The sequence below is a fragment of the Typopeltis vanoorti genome, chromosome 8 (genome assembly GCF_054136105.1).
Source record: "Typopeltis vanoorti isolate ZY-2024b chromosome 8, IOZ_Tvanoo_1.0, whole genome shotgun sequence".
Classification (NCBI taxonomy): Eukaryota; Metazoa; Arthropoda; class Arachnida; order Uropygi; family Thelyphonidae; genus Typopeltis; species Typopeltis vanoorti.
Window position 1 is genome coordinate 66,394,062 of NC_143556.1, and position 19,117 is coordinate 66,413,178.

At 38.1% G+C, this 19,117-nt stretch overlaps 1 protein-coding gene across 3 annotated transcripts in view; it reads right to left on the bottom strand.

Moving 5' to 3' along the window:
* LOC150104066 (multidrug resistance-associated protein 1-like) overlaps positions 1 to 19,117 on the bottom strand; it is a 359,631-nt gene that overhangs the window by 227,548 nt on the left and 112,966 nt on the right. For all 3 annotated transcript variants that reach the window (XM_090397253.1, XM_090397254.1, XM_090397255.1), the window contains 3 exons: positions 15,709 to 15,902; positions 9,972 to 10,148; positions 6,899 to 7,066 (listed from right to left, as the gene is read on the bottom strand). In XM_090397253.1, coding sequence (XP_090253379.1) covers positions 6,899 to 7,066; positions 9,972 to 10,148; positions 15,709 to 15,902 — 539 coding nt within the window. The remainder of the gene's footprint in view (positions 1 to 6,898; positions 7,067 to 9,971; positions 10,149 to 15,708; positions 15,903 to 19,117) is intronic.

Here is a 19,117-nt window from a genome sequence, read left to right on the forward strand (position 1 = left end):
TCGGAATTATCACGTTCAACCAATTGCAGCCAGACTCACCAATATTTGTTTGTGCTTCTCATTGCACGTAACTAGTGAATCCGACACTGCTTGTTTGGGCAGTGTATCGTATGCTTGCGCATGCTATTTCTGTGAGATACGAAACTTTTATTATTGGTGCGTGTTCATGGTGAGGGTGAACTATTTTTTGTAAATCTTATTTTATTCTGTTAAAACAATATAATTATTTATTATAGATACAAGGCTGAACTATGACGAGTGCCACTTCTGAAGATAGGAAAAGAATTATATTTTCTCAATTACAGTTACAATGAAAAATTATCGTTACATGAAACAAATGCACTGTGATCTAATGCAGTGTTGGAATTATCGCGTTTGTCACGTTATCATGTCAATTATCACGTTATTACAGGTTTGCCGGTTTCGTGTTCTATGGTTATCCTGCCGAAACCAGCAGAATAACCATAGAACACGTGTTTCATCTATTGCAGCAATAAAACACATGTTCCTGTTTTTGGTTCATCTTTTTTCTGATTTGTAAAAAAAAAATGTTCATTACTGCTGTGAACAGAGACCAGTTCGTTTGCCCTCTATCATCTCACGAGTTTTACTGAGTGAAAATATTTTTAATAAAGCAAGTTTTTAATATGTAAATTTGCTTATTAATAAATTGGTTACTGATTAGGAAAAAAAAATTATTTTTCTTATTTTGTATATGCAGCACCCCCCCCACTTTAAATTTTTACTGGCCGCCACTGGAAGTAAATAAGGGTAGCTAGTTTCAAATGGGCTTGAAAACTGTACAGAGGTTACATTTCAGAATCCAGGCTATTTTTCTGATGTACCTAGGATGTTGGGGATGGTGATGGTCATGAGCTCACTGCAGTGTGAGCACTCAGCTATTCTCAGTATATCTGTACTTTGTACAATTCTCTTTGATATTCAGAAGCTTCTTCTCATAAAGAATTCTTAAAAATGACAAACACGCGTCAAAAAGAATAACAATTTTTTGAATTTTAAATCTGAACCTCAAGTTCAACCTCTTCATACAGTAGTTAACCTGTCCTCAAAAAAAAAAGATTAATGAAGCTGTTATCAACATTCTAAATCTTGGCAATGCACTGAAAGAAGTACTGGCACTAGACCATATGTTCAACATTGAATGTAGAACCTGTAACCTGGCTCCAGAAATAGCTAACAACATTCCTTCTAGAGCTTCTCCTCCAAAACAAGGAATCTAATCATTCTGCCAACTCAGTGCCCTCAAAATACTATGCAAAAATAACAATATGATCATCACCAGAGTGTAAAAAAGAAGCATCCTAGTTATCCTTAAGCCAGTGAATGCAATAGAAAAACTATTCTCAGAGACTGCTCTACCTGCTTACCATTAAATCATGATCCCTGAATCTCAGATCAAAAAATTAGTCTACTCAACAAGATATCTTCCTGGCCTCCTGAAATCACAAAAAACCTCCCAGGTCAAGACCATCTCACCAGTTGATAGTAACGTGGTCATATTGGTTATAGACAAATTCTCTGATGGAATTACTACATCTAGCACTCCAAAACCCCAAGTATAAGTATATTCCATCACATGCTGCCTTAAGTAATTATTTCTTAGTAACTCCATAAATTCTATTTCCTTCTTTCTATGTGTCCTCTTCTCTTTCCAATATGTTCCCCCTAGTTGAAATTCCCCATAATAATTATCTCCCATCTACTCATTGAGCTTATTTGCCTATGCATACTATTCCCATCATCCTTTCCATCTCCTGGTCTATAGAGGCATCCAACTGTATATTTTATTCTGCTGGCATCTACCAGATACTCAAATGTACTATTTTCACTGGCCTGCAGTTAAACTTCAACTCTCTGTGGTTGCAATTCTTTGGCTGTCATCAATAACACTCCTTTATCCCATTCTTTTTTCTCTATTCTTCTTGAACACACTATACCCTGCACATTCTAATGTTTCACTAATGCCAATAACCTTTGACAAGGATGAGCTAACCAATTCCCAGAACTCCTTCCCCTTGTTCTGAATGCTCCTGGCATTAGTCATAAAGTGCAAAAGCCCCTTAGGTTTGCACTTTATGTACACTCTGGTATGATCCCGGAGTAACAACTTATGCATATTCTTACACTCAACTGCCTCACTGATATCTGCATACCCACTCAACAAACTCCCCCCCCACCAATAGCTCTAGTTTCCTTGATTTTGCACATTCACTTCATTCAACAATACTTTTTCCAGACTTTGAATGCCAAAACCATTCAGATGTAAACCATCCATCTTGTATAAGTCCTTTTGCCTATCAAACTCATGCCACACATCCATAAACTCCACATTATTCCTTCTGCATAACCTATTCATCGGCTAATTTGCTATTATAGCCCTCCTTCTCAGCAAAACTCTGTCATACCATGGCAACAGACTCGCTATCTTAACTTTTTCACTCTTTTCTTTTGTTATTTCCAATAATTATTTCATGTCGTCCCTCATGCCATACTTTTCTCCTTTCAAATTATTCATTCCTTCAAGAGCTCAGGCGACAGCTTGCGGGTGTAGCATGGAATGAGGAGTTAGCTAGAAAAGAGATCAATGCAGCTTGGTGGATTTTCAAAAACTATCTAGTAGATACAATGTCTAAATGTATTCCAAGGGTGAGAAGGTTAAATAAGGTAGGTGTGAGATGGATGAATAAAGCGATTAAGCATGCGATACAGAGAAAAAGGACATTGTGGAGCAGCATAAGAGAAGTGGAAATAACCAGTTCCATGAGGTCTACAAAGACCAGGCAAGGAGGGTGACTTGGTTGGTGAGGGTAGCTAAAGAAAGGTATGAACAGCAGTTAGCTAATGAAGCCAAAAAGAATCCTAAGGAGTTCTTTCGATATGTAGCTAGCAAAAGAAAGAATGACAATGGAAGGATGACATTGATTGAAGAAAATGGTATAAAGACAGCTGTTGCAGAATGTGTGGTGGAGATACTTAATGAGCAGTTCATACGAGGTCTTTCAATCTTATGGATGTGACGTCATGGAGAGATTGAGAGCAGTTGATGATGGAGGAGGAGAGACTGACTGTAAGTGAGCAAGAGGTGTATGGGGAGTTGAGTAAACTAGATGTTAATAAGGCAGTGGGACTTGATAATATATCACCATGTATTCTGAAGGAATGTGCTAGGGAGCTGACACCTGCCTTGACATTTTTTTTAATATGAGTCTTCCACTCGGTCAAGTTCCTAAGGAGTGGAAGGAGGACAAGATTGTGCCATTTCATAAAGGAGGTGATCGAACTCAAGCATCAAACTATAGGCCTAGATGTGTGTCAGGTGCTGTGGTTAGGTTGTTGGAGAAGCTTGTGAGAACTAGGATCCAGAGCTGGTTTGACAACGATGGTATTATCTTTGATGGACAGCATGATTTTGCTAAATGGAGGTCATGTTTTAGTATTCTGCTTACTTATTACAATAAGGTGATTGCTTCCTTGGACAGAGGAGAAGGATACACAGTAATATACTTGGATTTCACAAAGGCTTTTGATAGAGTACCTCATGATAAATTGACAGTCAAACTAGAGCAGATGGGGTTGGATATTAGATTAGTGCATTGGATTGGAGAATGGCTATCCGATAGGTATCAACAAGTTGTGTATGGGGGAGCGATATCCAATAGTAGAGTGCCTCGGGGGGGGGGGTCTGTTTTAGGGCCATTACTGTTTAACTTTTATATTAATGATATAGGTGAAGATTTGGATGGAGATATTCAGTTGTTTGCAGATGATGCAAAGTTGGTATGAACCATGAAGAGTAGTGAAGATGTTGTGCCCTTACAAGAAGACTTGAATAAATTTAGTGATTGGGCACGGAAATGGGGATGTGAGCTCAATGTTGCAAAATGTAAGGTTTTAAAATTTGGAAAACAAAGATGGGATGCAGAATTTATGCTTGGTGAGGATATATTGTTGGAGGTGGAAGAAATAAGACATCTGGGGGTGATAGCCAAAATTGTGAAGACAACACAAAGACTTCTGGGAATGATGTGGAGGACATTGATGTGTAGAAGTAGGGAGATTCTTGTTCCATTGTATAAGGCTTTGATTAGGCCACACGTGGACTATTGTGCCCAGATTTGGTCACCTGGTTTTCAGGTCCAAAGGCGACTGACTAAGGTAGTTTCTGACCTCTGGAATGTCGAGTATGAGGAAAGATTGAGAAGATGTAATTTGCAGAGTCTGGTGGAGAGGAGGAAGAGGGGAGATATGATAGACCTACAAGTTGGTAAGGAGTTGTTACATGATCAATGCTGGAGAAGTTCTATAGAAAATAGTGGGAAATTGGAGAAGAACCAGAGGTCATCCCTGGAAACTGTATAAAGAGGGTGTGAGTAGGGAAGTGAGAAACAGGTTTTTTTCGTGCAGAGTTGTAAATGATTGGAATGCATTGCCTGAGAGTGTGGTGTCTGCAAGGAGTTTGAGTGTGTTTAAGACACGGTATGATGAGCTGTGTGTGTGTGTGTGTGTGTGTGTGTGTGTGTGTGTGTGTGTGTGTGTGTGTGTGAGAGAGATAAAAGGACCTGCCAGATCAGTCTAACTCCATGAGATCTTGGGGTAATAATAATAATTCTGGCCAAAACAAATAAACTCTTTCACTTTACCCTTTTTTCTCTAACAGCCTCCCTAACATCATGTTTTGTTTTTATATTTTTGTTTTTCTTTCTCATCTTTCCATTTCTAAAATGCATAAGATTATGCTGGGTGATTTTCCTGGGAGTTTACACATTTAGCTTTCTTGGTAGAGTAAGACTGGTTATCATGCTCTTTACTACCACCACATCTGGCACAGGTAGCAGAGCTGTGACAGGCAGTTTGGGCATGTCCGTATTTCTGGCATTGAAGCATCTTAGTGTTTAGGGATGTGCAGTTGAACAGGACAATTGAGATACCCTACTTTAATAGATGGAGGCTTAGGAGTATCAAATGTAAGGATGATGTAGTTGGAAACAGGCAACCATCCCTATGGATCATATCTGTCACCCTCTAGTCTTTCAGCTCTGAACATATCTTCTCCTCATCAAGGAGATCCCACTCTGAGATCACTGCTCTATGGTAATTAAGTGTTTTATGGGGACGTAACTGTTTGGTGTTACTCCGAGTAGTTTTTCATAATGTTGTTGACCTGATGTTTCTATGAGGACATCACCAGAATGGAGTTTCTTTACTGTTTTGGGAGAACTTACCAGCCCCTCTATATATATCCTTCTGAATGAAGAAAGATGACATTTTCCCTATTGGCTTTTCACCAGTAGATAATTAGAAAAACTGGCACATTTATACTGGAATCAGGTCTTACTTCTGTTGTCAAAAAATGTGTATTAATGATACCAATACTTGATTGGGGTTTTGTTGGGGGGGGGTCCCCCTGAAATGACTGTGGATGAAGGATTCATGCTCAAGTGGTTTTTGGTTCAGCACCAGAGCTCCTCACCTACCATGGAGCCACACATGGACACCCACTCTCCAACAAGCAATGACTGCACTCAGGAGTGGAACACCAGGGTTACCCCAGATGCCATATGAGCACCACAGCAAGCCTTAGGCCTTGTCCCCCAACCATGGGGAAGGAGACTTACTGCAACACACTTGACCCTTGCAAGAAAGCCCACTAGCCAACTGATCCTGGCAGGCCATCCAGGACCGTCATGCTTGGCGGAGCCACGCATGGACACCCACTCTCCAGTCAAGTATTGGATCCCAGTGATAGATAGTCTGGAAGATAGGATAGTATAAAAGACTCAGGAGAAGTAGAGTGAAGAATACACAAAGAAAAGCAAATAAAAAAAAAAGGAAGAATGAAAAGGGCCAGTGCCATCACTTTGAGGTCATCTCCGCCACGAACAGGTGCATACGAAGAGGGATATATACATATGAAAGGATAATGGAGATTTGATGAAGACAACTACATTATGCTCGATTATTTTGTTCTCTTGTACACTCCTTGAAGAATCAAGATAAGGAACAAGAATTGAAAGGGAAATGAGGATTGAACATTTCCATAACAATAAGAACTATTTCAGTGATACATTCAATATATATTTTTTTTAATCAGAAAAATTAATAAATTAATCCAATCAAAGAAATGAGGTACAGAAGCGAAAGATTTTTTTGCTGCATTCTTATAATACTACCCAACACAGATAATGGTTGTGTGAGTATTTCTCCATATTATAAGAATTCAATACTAGATTGTAGTCCAAATTACCTAGAAGACAACATTTACTGTATACTTAGAAGGGTGTGACTGATGTAGAAGAGATCTAGAGTGTGTGGAAAGTGGTTAGGGTTATTTGGTAGGCATGTGAACAATTTATGCAAGATAACAAATGCCTTGACATTTCTACATGTCGCAACTCCCACTGCACTACTGGATTAGTACAGCTTGAATTGTGAACAATCTCCATTAAAGATTACTTAATATGAAAGTAAGGCTGGTGAATATCAATATTTAGAGAATTGAAAAGTTGGATGGTTGGTGACATCAAAAGAGTGAGAGTCAAATTAATTTGTTAGAATAGCAAAGAGATTTTTAGCTATGAAGATCAAAAAGAGAAGATTCTAAGTTGAAAAGTCTGACATGGTATAGCAGAATTATTGTAAATATATATGCACAAATGCTACTTCCTACTTTTCCTGTTAGGCAAAATCAGTATGGCTTGTGGAAACAAACATTATGTTTGTGAAGTGAAGATGCAAGGCTTTGAGAGAGAGAGAGAGAGAGAGAAAAGGGGGGGGGTATAGCTTTTCACATGTAACTTATGAGAAAGTGATGTTCAATTATCATTTATTTACACAATTTTATAAATTAGTCATATCATAAATTTAATATTGTGCTTACTTTGTCTCTGAGGTAACCCTTAGGACCAATCACTTTCTCAAAAATGTGCTTTCCAACATGAGAATCAACAGCACTGAGTGGATCATCCAAAAGGTAAATATCTGCATCATTGTAGACAGCACGTGCTAAACTTACTCGCTGTTTCTGGCCTCCACTGATGTTAATACCCTACAATGTACAGAAAAATCATATACAAAACACATTTTATACTAAAACTACAAAATATTGGTTTGTGATACTGTTCAAGAACAAGTGAGAAAAGAATAGTTATTGCTTAAGTAAAACTATTTGGGATCATATTGTACTTGGAACTAGTAATTATATATATATATATATATATATATATATAACCTTTTTCTGCTACACACTGTCAGAGTAGCGGAAATATATCTTCAACCACAAAGGTTTCTTTATTTCAAAATATGACAATAGAAAATCAGTAAGGTGTCATCTGCAGTTTTCATGATGACAACATGAATATCCAAATTTTGAAACAACACTACACAGAATTTTGTCTATTCAACAGCAATAGTTATTATATGGGTATCTCTACATAGTCAGAAGACTAACTGCGAGGCCCTAACCTAATACTAACCTTATAAGCACAATATCTCTCTTTAAACTCATTCCCCATCAGAGGACAAATACTTCTGGAGGCAATCTGTTCCAATCATTCACCAATCTCTGAGCAAAACATTTATGGTTGGTACTCACCAACTACACTCTTATAAACTTCTAGGGGTGACCCCTTGGTTCTTTCTATTTTTGATATAGAAAATGTCCTTCAATCATTACAAAACCCCTTTAGTAACTTATATAAGTTTCTATCATAGCCCCTCTTTTCCTCTATCAACTAAACTTTGCAACCCACACACCTTCAAACTATCCTCATAAGAAGCATTCCATAGACCTATCACCAGCTTGGCAAGTCTCTGGATCTGAATCCTCTCCACCTCCAGCTGATCCCCAAGAAACACCAGTGACCAAATATGTGCACAGTAGTCACCACGTATCCGAATAATAATAATTATTATTATTACCCAAGACCTCATGGAGTCAAAGACTCATCTGGGAGGTCCTTTTATCACACACACATCTCATCATACCGTGTCTTAAACACACTCAAACTCCTTGCAGACACCACAATCTCAGGCAAGGCATTCCAATCATTCACAACTCTGCACGAAAAAAAAAAAAAATAACCTTTATAATAACCTTATAAAGAGTGCTAAATTATTTATCTTTACTTGTTAGTGAAGAAAGTTTTTCCACTTGGTTACAAATTAAACTTTTCAAGAAATGATATTCTTGTTTAATTCTTTCTTCAAGTGTAAGCAAAGTTTACATATGATGCACATCTTCACAACTAGGCTACTTGCACAAAGAGGATCCCCCCACCTCACACATAGTGTCCATTTGATTGAACTTGTGTAACAGTTTTCCATGCAGTATTCCGTCAAATGCCTTTGCAGAGTTCGGCTGTATCACAGTACAGTAATTTTCCTTATCTAATTCTACTGTCAATATTATAAAATGGTAAGTAAATTACTAAGACAGGATATACAAAGTTGTCCCCTGTAGCGTATCATAATCCTATCCACTTATTCCTAGGTTTTACCTTTAACCAAACTTTTCTAATACTTTCACCATCACTCCTGAGATATTAAATTAGTCTGTAATTTGCTACTTTTGTTTTGGTACATCTTTATATAAAGAAACTATTTTACCCTTTTCCATTCTCTTGAAACCTTACCTTAGATAGACTTATAAACCTTTGTCAGAAGCACTGCCAATTCTCTTGCACATTCATTAGCACACAGGCCAATATGCTACTCAGTCCCATTGCTGTAGTCACTGATATTTTTCAATATACTGAGCACTCCAGTTCACCTACCTCAATTCTTACATCAGCAGCTGCAAAATATCCAATTGGATGATTTAGTCTTACAAAATAACTCAATTATTTCTTCTGTTTCTGTCTTCTCCCTATCCACAATTCATTAATGTTATCCTGCCATAGCCATTCTTTTGCTTGCCTTTTTTTTTTTTTTTTTTTTTTTAATGTTGAGCCCATACATGACAGGTTGGCTAATCAACCAATGGCATGTTATTACTGTGTATGGATAGTGGGTTGGGAAAGGAGAAACTTGTTTACATTTGATTTAAAAGCCTGTATATTGTATTCCTTGAGAAGCATACTAGGAGAAGGAGAAGACTGCTCCACAGTACAGCAGTAGCAGGGATGAAGGAAGAGGAAACGAATCTTGTTCTGTGGGTTTCAAGATGTACTGTGAAGGGATGTTGGGCAGGCAGCCCATGTGTTCCAATGAACTTAGGTTGTGCCATGGTTGTGCAAAAGTTTGGAAGGAGATGGGTTATTAATAAATCTAATTGCTCTCCTCTCTATTGAGTCATGCATTTTGAGGGAGCTCATGGAGGGCCCCCACTCCAAATGTTAGAGCAGTATTCAATAGCTGGGCAGATTGGTGATTTGTATAAGATTGACAGCTGTTCAAAAGTAAAGTAATATTTTGAGCAAAGAGAGAGAAATCCTAGTTTGGAAGCTGAGTTTAGAAATTCTAGTTTATGCCAGGAGAGGCTTGATGTCAAGGCAATTTCCCCAAAGATCTCTGGTAGACCAAAAACTTCTTAGGTTAATGATGTAAAGAAATGGATGGGTAACAAAAACTATTATGAGATCAAAAGAATGACAGAGGATCAGACACTCTGGAATACCATGCTAACCTCCAAATTGGAGAAGTTACTTAAGAAGAAGAAGGCTGGAAGTGAACAGAATTTCACTGTCTTGAAAACTTCTCTGAAGTGAATGCAGTTGAGAAAGTGAATACATCAATATTTTTAGTGCTGTCATTACTATTATGGCATACTGGTGGTATAACTAATAACAAGATGAACATGCACATAAATTGAGGAGTAAGAAAGAGAGAAAGAGATTATGTCAATCAATACAATAAATAAAAATACTAACTATAATAAGAAAGATATTGATGTTAACAAATATTATTTTAATATATATGCACTATTGAAATTTTCTAAAGTCGATTTTCTTTACCTTTTCACCAATTTCAGTAAGGTCACCTCCAGGAAGAATAGCTAGATCAGTTGACAAAGCACAAGCTTCAAGCACAGATTGATACCGATTCTTAATAAGTGGAGATGCAAACAGAATATTGTCTTTCACTGTAGCATTCTGTATCCAAGCTTGTTGAGGAACATAGGCCACTGTTCCCTGAAATTACATAAATTCACATAAAAAAAAGCCTCGAGTTTAATATATGCAATGTTCGTGAATCCCATTCATTAAAGGTTATAAAATCTATCAATAACATATACAGTGGGTATTGTATAAAGATTATAAAGATTTCTGGATTATCTATGCATTAAATAATCTCAAACCTTGTACTAGAAACCAAACATGAATTTTTTTTTTTTTTTCCAAGCAACTTTAGGTCTCTAAATCTGATTACAGGCACTGAAATTAAAACCTATATAGCTTATTAATTGGCAGAAATATTATCAGAAACATACTCGACATTCCAGAGGTCAGAAACTACCTTAGTCATTCTCCTTTGGACCCTTTCCAACATCTCTTCATCCTTCTGAAAACCTGGTGACCAAATCTGGGCTCAATAGTCCATGTGTGGCCTAATCAAAGCCTTATACAACGGAACAAGACTCTCCCTACTTCTACACGTCAGTGTCCTCCGCATCATTCCCAGAAGCCTTTGTGTTGTCTTCACAATTTTGGCGATGTGTCCCCTAAATTTTAGATCCTTATCCACCATCAGCCCCAGTCTCTTATTTCCTCTGCCTCCAACAATATATTCTCACCAAGCATAAATTCTGCATCCCATCTTTGCTTTCCAAATTTTAAAACCTTACATTTTGCAACATTGAATTCGCATTCCCATTTCTGTGCCCAATCACTCAATCTATTCAAGTCTTCCTGTAAGGCCACAGCATCTTCACTACACTTCATGGTTCGTCCCAACTTTGCATCATCTGCAAATAACTGAATATCTCCATCCAAATCTTCACCTATTAATAAACAGATATAAAAATCAATGTAGAAAAACTAATGTAAAATGTGTAAAAAAAGGAACTTAAAAAAATTCATAAGAATAGAATGCATAAACCAGGTGTTAAAGGCATATGCACGGTACACTAAACTGAGCTGGAGTATCCAGGGTTCTGTACTCTTACCGATACTCATCCTCTTAGGGATGACCTTCTCTTACCTCAAACCCTATCCATAGCTTTGCTGATGACAGTAATCTCCATTCCTCTTCATTTAAGAACTATAGTGATTCAAGTTTCAAATCTTCTATAACATCTTAAACTGAATTCCTCACCATTCTCAAATGGGGTGATAATTGGTGACTTTCAATGTCATCAAATGCAGTCTTAGTTCATTACTCAGAAGAAAGTTCCTATATCACTCTCTTACTTTTTATAATGTTCCAATCTTCAGTCAAAATCAGTTTCTCCTCTTGGTTTAACTTTCATATTAGTTTCTGCTTTCACAAACACATCGTGTCCATAGCCTCCTTGGCTTCCAAAAACTTTTTTTTTTTTTTTTTTTTAACTTAAACATTACTTCTCTCTTGTTCAACTTCTAACACTTCATAATTCCCAAATTCAACAAACCTTAGAATACCGTTCTCACATTTCAGGTGTTGCACCTAAAACTTCCCAAAGAATTCTCAGTTCTATAAAAAAAAAAAGGGGGGCAATCTCACTTTTTTCAAAGATGCTGTTTCTACATTGCCTTTTTTTTTTACAGGCATTTTCATGGGTGTTGTTCCACCAAATTGGTCAGTATCCACACAGTTCATCTCCAAACTTATCAAAACAACTTATCAAAACAACTTATCTTCTACCTTCATTTCTGTCAATTTCTATTATCTGGAATAACTTTCTCCACAAGATTTTCACTAATGAGTATAACCTCCCTCCTTCCCAGCTTTAAAATATATATCTTTGTTCGTCATATGCACTTGTTCCCCCCCCCCCACACACACACAGAACTTTTATACAATTATTATTATTATTCAGGCCTCCATGGAGTCAAAAGCCTCATCGTGGGAGGTCCTTCCTAAGAACATAAGAACCTCGATGAGTCTTGACAGACTCATTGAGGGGAGGTCCCCCCCCAAAGAAACACAAAGTCTAGCATATCACTCCTTAAACTCATTGACCGTTCTTGCTCTCACCACTCCATCAGGCAATGCATTCCACGGTTCACAAACCTTCCATGCAAAGAAACCACTCCTCACCCTCTTGCTCACAGTTTCCTTCCATAACTTCCAGGGATGGCCTCTTGTCATCACTCCTTTCCACTGTTCAACCAAGCAAAAGAACTCCCCAGTGTCAACCCTGTAACCACCTCTCAACAGTTTGAAAGTCTCAATCATATCACCTCTCCTTCTTCTCCAAACTCTGCAGTACACATTCCCTCAGCCGATCCTCATAACCAAAATTGCACAGTCCTGAAACCATCTTTGTCATCCGTCTTTGTACACTTTCCACAGTTAATTTATCCTCTTCAAATCCTGGTGACCAAATCTGAGAACAATAGTCTAAGTGTGGTCTGATCAGAGACTTATACAACGGAATGATAACCCTTTTATCTCTGCAGGTCAGTGTCCTTCTCATAATTGCAGCAATCCTATGTGTTACCTTCACCACCTTTGCAATATGTCCCCTAAATTTCAGGTTTCTATCAATCATCAACCCCAGATCTCTCGTCTCCCCTATTCCTCCAGTATAACTCCTCCCATAGAATATGCAGCATCCTATTGATGTTTCCCAACCCTCAAGACCTTACATTTTGCTGCATTAAACAGATACACCCATTCATTTGCCCATCTATCTAGCTTATTCAAATCCTCTTGCAGGGCTACTACATCTGCACTATTACTAATAACCCTTCCCAGCTTTGCATTATCTGCAAACAACTGAATATCCCCTTGCAATTCACTGGCATTGTCATTGATATAAAAGTTAAACAATATAGGTCCTAGTACTGAGCCCTGTGGGACCCCGCTTGTAACCCTCTGTCTCCTTGAAACTGCTCCACCATACACAACTCTCTGATACCTATCAGGCAGCCAATCCTGAATCCAGTTGACCAATCTGACATCCAAACTCATGTGCTGCAACTTAAATATCAGCTTATCATGTGGCACCCTGTCAAATGCCTTTGCTAAGTCTAAGAAAATTGCAGTATATGCGTTTTCCTCATCTAATGTTCTTGTAACTTTATTATAAAAGGCTAGCATATTGTTAAAACAAGCACGCCCTTTCACAAATTCATGTTGACTCTCACAGATAACATTACCCTCATCTGCCCAATGCTGTATACAGTCCCTCACTACTTTCTCCAAGATCTTAACAACTACTGATGACACACAAACTGGCCTATAATTAGACACTTCCAGTCTGTTACCACCCTTATGCAATGACACTATCTTACCTTCCTTCCATTCCCTGGGCACCTTTTCCACAGCCAGACTTTCATTGAAAAGCCAGGTTAAAGCATTGTCAGTTCCCTAGCACATTCTCTCAAAACTCGTAGTGAAATATCATCCAGTCCCAAAGCTTTACTGACATCCAGAGTACTCAGTATCTGAAACACACCGCTAAACCTTGAACCTGCCCTATCCCTCTAGCATTAAAACTGATTTCTGTAGGATGAAATACTCCAATAAAGTGTTCATTAAACAATTCCACTATGTCCTCTGCATCAGTCGCTCTATTCCCATTTTTATCCAACAATATCATTCTTCCACAGTCATTTCTCCTCCTACTGGCCACATAGCTAAAAAATTCCCTAGGATTTTCTTTGGATCTTAGGGCCAATCTCCTCTCATATTCCAGTTTTCACTTTCCTCACCACACTAGTCACTCTTCTGGCCTGTGTCTTATATTCTTCGTGTATCTTCTCTTCACCTGTCTCCTTATATCTCTTCCATAGCTTCTTTTTCGCATGCAATTCCTGTTTGCAATATAGTGTAAAGAAACAATACTGAATAACTATGATATACGTTATCATGTATATAGGTTCATTAACAAGGAAATATGTTTACACCTGATGATAAATGTACATCCACAATTATTGGTGGAATCTTGGTCAAATAAAGCATTAATAATGGTAGATTATGTGCCCAAAAATGGGCACCTTTTCTTTCAAGACAGGTTTCATAGTGCATGCAAAGTTTCTCTGTCATCTTGGAGAACAAGGGTTGGGGAATCTGCTGGACATATCAAGGTATGAAGGTAGATTATGGTGGAATACCCATTCCTTCAACATATCCCAAATGATGCTATCAACTGATGTGAGATCAGAAGAACATGAAGGGTACAGGAATTCTGTGAACCTCGAAATGAGCCTCCTAGGGAAGTGTTGTGATAAATAGGCTCTAGAACAACATGTGTGAGGTTGCTCCATCCTGTTGGAATAGCTGTGCACAAAATGGAATGTTTTTTGCATGACACATTCCATGCAAATCCTGAGTGAACGGAAACCAACACATTTTTGACATAGTGTTTGTTATTCAAGGTCACAGTTACACACACACACACACACACACACACACACACACTCTTCAGTGAAGTAGGGGGCCAATTATACCATGGCTGGAAACCATACACCATGCAGTGACCTTCTTGCTGTGAAGAGGTTTATCTTGAGAAACCAAGAAACCTCTAGGGTTGTCTGCTTGCATGACTGCTTAAGCAGAAATGAAATGTGCTTCATCCAAGAGCCAGACATTAAGGAGGAAGGATGAATCTTCCTAGACATTGGCCCACATGTGTGCACTGTATATTCCTGCTGTGCAGCATAATCTGTTGCTGTTAAACACTAACCGACCTGAATAACACATGAAAAAGCACCCAGATCCTTAAGGATTCTCTGCAGTGACCACCTCAATATCCTAAGTTTTACTGCTGTTTGGCATTGACTGCATTTCGGAGACTGTAACATTTGCTTCAGCATATGCCATGATTCTCATTGCGTTAACAGTTCGTGGTCTCCCTGAATGCCCTTTGCATTGTGGCAGAACACTTCTGGTACATCAAACCTCTCAATGAAGGCAATGATGACACTATTGCTTGGAGAACACTTACGGAAATGACAAACAAACTGCTCACAAATATGTCGTAGGCTTGGACCATTTGCTCTACCAACGAAATGAATGAAAATAATGCTCAACAATAAACGTCTTTTCTTCTAACATCAACATCATTCTTCTTCTTCTGCAGCTTGTCCCTCTTAAGCGGGGTCGCTGTTTCTGATGAGTCTCCTCCACATCCTCCTGTCTTGGGCTGTAACCACATCGAAGTTCTTCATCCTCAAGTCCTTTTCCACCAGCTCTCTCTATCTCTTCTCTGGCCGCCCACACTTCCTCCTCCCTTGCACATCCATCTGCATGACCTTCTTCCCACATATTCGTCCTCCCTCCTCATCACATGACCAAACCATCTCAACCTTGCCTCCTGTATCTTCGCTCCTAAGTTTGTAACTTTCACCGTTCCCCTAACATCAACATCATTGCTACAGCTAAGTGTAATAACATAGACTGCACACATGCTCTTCTATTAATGTGCATGCAGTCAAACAGCATATCTCATACCACATGTCCTGAAGGGGGGGGGGAGGTTAACGTTCAGTAGTATTTTTTGGGGGGGCCATACTGTATTATAGGTTTTGTGATCTTTTGTGTACAGGTTAGTTAAACATTAAACCACTGAACAAAAAACATTCAACATCAAGCTCTTCAACCTACCCTCACTCTCACTTCTCCAGTAAGACACTCCATATCTCCAAGTATTGCAGAAAGAAGTGAAGATTTTCCAGCTCCCACCTGTCCAACTACAGCCACTAATGATCCTTCAGAGATACGTAAACTGATATTTTTAAGAACACGTGGAGTTTCTGGAGCCCAAGTAAAGTTGCAAGTCTCTAACATGATTGGATGTCCTGTAAAAAAAAAAAAAAAAAAAAAAGTTAAGTAATGTTTTATTAAGATGGATAAAAAAAAAGATTTTGGAGATGAATGCCTGTGCAAGATATTTGAATAGCAATGTGAAATAATGATAATGAATTGCAGTGTACTCTATTTCTCATATTTAAGATTATTCAGGTGTTGCCAAGAAGTCCTAAGACTTCTTGGCAACACCTGAATGGAAGGCCCACACTAACAATTATTAACATAATACTTATCTCTCTCTCTCTTTAAACTGATTCACTGACAGCATGCTCACAACTACCTCTGACAACTCATTCCACTCACATTTACCACTCCACAGCAAAAAATCTAGTTCTCATACTCTTACGAATCTACTTCCAGGTGGAAGACTATCTCTCCCCCCCCTCTTTTCCTCCCTTTTCATGTATCAGGTAATTTCTTTTGAATTTATCATGTAAAACCTCTTTTAGTAATTTATGCTTCTTTCCCATACCTTATTGTTACAGCAACTATACAACCCTTCAATCCATTCTTATAGGGAAAATTCTGTAGACCTGTCATTATCTTGGTCACATGCCTCTGGATCCACTGCATTACTTTGTCTCCATGAATCTCAATTAAGCAAATTGTACACATTGGTCCACATATGATAATAAACTGTATACAGATGGACAAAACTCAGCACATTTTTTTCGATATATGGTTCCACTGATATTCCACCCACTTTTAAAATATATCTCCTGAACTTCATCCCCTATCCATCGCTGCCAAATCACTAGATTCATCTTACTAGCACTGCAGTCTCAAGCAACATAATACACAGTGTGTAATCTCCTGAAATCCAAAATCAATACCCTAATACTTTGAAATCTTGAACTAGCACTTATATTCTGCCCACAAAATAAAGATGCAGGAACAATCTTAGGATCTTCACATCTTTATTTATTTCTTTTTTTTTTTATTTAGCAACTTTTGTACCATGGTATGCAAGGATTTTTGTTTTAAATTTTTGTCAATTTTATATAATTTTTGCAATTTATTTATTTAATCCTACGACGTCTGGAAACACTATTCTAGAGAAACATGAAACGTTTTCAGCATTTCAGGCCTCCAATAAACGGGGAGGTGGTCTCACATTGAGCTATGAAATTCATTTTCCACCTAAAGATAATTACAAATATCCATGCCCATAGTGGGATTCGAACCCACAACCTGTTAGTTGGTGAGCAGGTACACTAACTACTCAGTCAACCAGGCTGGCTTTCTCTACTGTTGTCCTTCCTAGTTTAGCATCATCAACAAACTGTATATCTTCCTTCAGATCACCCTAATATAATTTAATGTACCAATTAAAAAGCAGGGAATGGACTACGGAGCACACTAGTAGTAATATGCTTTTGATTCTGCTCAAATATACAACTATCAGTCAATTGTCATCTTATCTATGTGTCACCAGCATCATTTCCATCCTTACTGTTTCTAATTCACATGTGGCATCTTGTCACATGTGAAAGAATATTATTCATGTGCCTTTTCTCCAACTCAGCTGTCAGCTTATTATCCATCCATTAGGAGAACCACCTGAGGAGAACTGGTGCAATGATCCACACCAGTTCTCCTCAGGTGGTTCAGTTATATGTATGCCTTTCTGGAGGGCATCAACTCTATGAAGATCAGTCATTCCAGATACACCATCCATCCATCTTATTGGAGGTCTACCCCTTCCTCTTTTTCTACCACTTTACCTTCTGTTACTATTTTGAGAAGTCCTTCTATCATGCCCATGTGTCCAAAGTATTTCAGTTTTCTTCTTCAATATCTTTAAGGAGCCTTAAAGTTCTGCTAATCTTTTCTAGCACGCATCCATTTGACCAACCTTCAGTATACGATATCTTCAGCAGCCTTCTATAATACCAGATCTCAAAAGCAGCTATCCTTTTCCTATCAGACTTCCTTAGGTTCTAGATCTCACATTCATAAGTAAGATCTGGAACCTAAGGAAGTCTGATAGGAAAAGGATAGCTGATTTTGAGATCTGGTATTACACAAGACTGCTGAGGATATCATATACTGAAGGTTGGTCATATGGATGGGTGCTAGAAAAGATTAGCAGAACTTTAAGGCTCCTTAAAGATATTGAAGAAGAAAACTGAAATACTTTGCTGTTGGAAAAACAGCTGCATCCAGAATTCTCAACTTTGTTCCTGTGGAGATAGATCTATACTTCCATATTTTAGACAAATCTTTGACTATTGTTTTAGCCATTCCTAGTCTTCTTCTGATGTCTTCTGAACAGCAATTCTTCACATTAATAAAGGATGCCAAGTATTCAAACTTACCACTTCCTCAGTTTTCTCCATTAAAATGCACGTTTTTTCTCAGGGACTTTCCCGTCTACATTTCTTTTGAAAACCATAATCTTTGTCTTGTTAGGATTGAGTCGAAGTCCCCCATTTTTATTGATCTTATTAACTTTGTTAGGGATTTGTCCGGTAAATTAAAGATGCCAAGAAGTTATATTCTTGGTTTCATCCTTTATATAAGTAGCCCAATTGTGAAGTGACTTCACATACAAACTTTGTTTGCTTACACTTCGAAACCAAGAATATAACTTCTTGTCATATTTAATTTATAGTATAACCAAGTGGAAAAACTCTCAACATCTATCTCTAATCCAGAGTATTTTCGTAATAAAGTGCGACACATTTTGGCTACATTTATATAGAAATATGACTTCTGCATTACTTCAACCTTAGAATCACTTCTGTGTCTGGCTCCCACTGATGAGACATCAATAAAGATCAAAACCAGTCTGGTAGTGACCATTCCCTTAATGCATAGCATTGCACATGTCCATGAGGGCCAGGGTGAAGCTTTCCTATTTTACTATTATTTTATCATCTTATGCAGTGGAAGTCTGCCTTCTTTCCTAGTTATCTGCCTCACCTAGTGGACTGAAGTCCCAATCCACCTGGCTAATGTGGAATGAATTGGGACCAAAACTGCTCAGATATGTGCAAAGAGCCGCTGCAACCCTACCACTTTTTTTGCAGTGACTTCACTTCAAAATCCTAATATGTTTGTATCTTATACATCTCATGCTGCATCAGTTATGCAGAATAATCAGAGCCACATTCAAGGCTTAGCAGATGATCCTGTTTGAGAAGTAAATTACAATCTCAAACACAAGTTACTGGAAATGGGGAATACAGAATGTATGGGATTA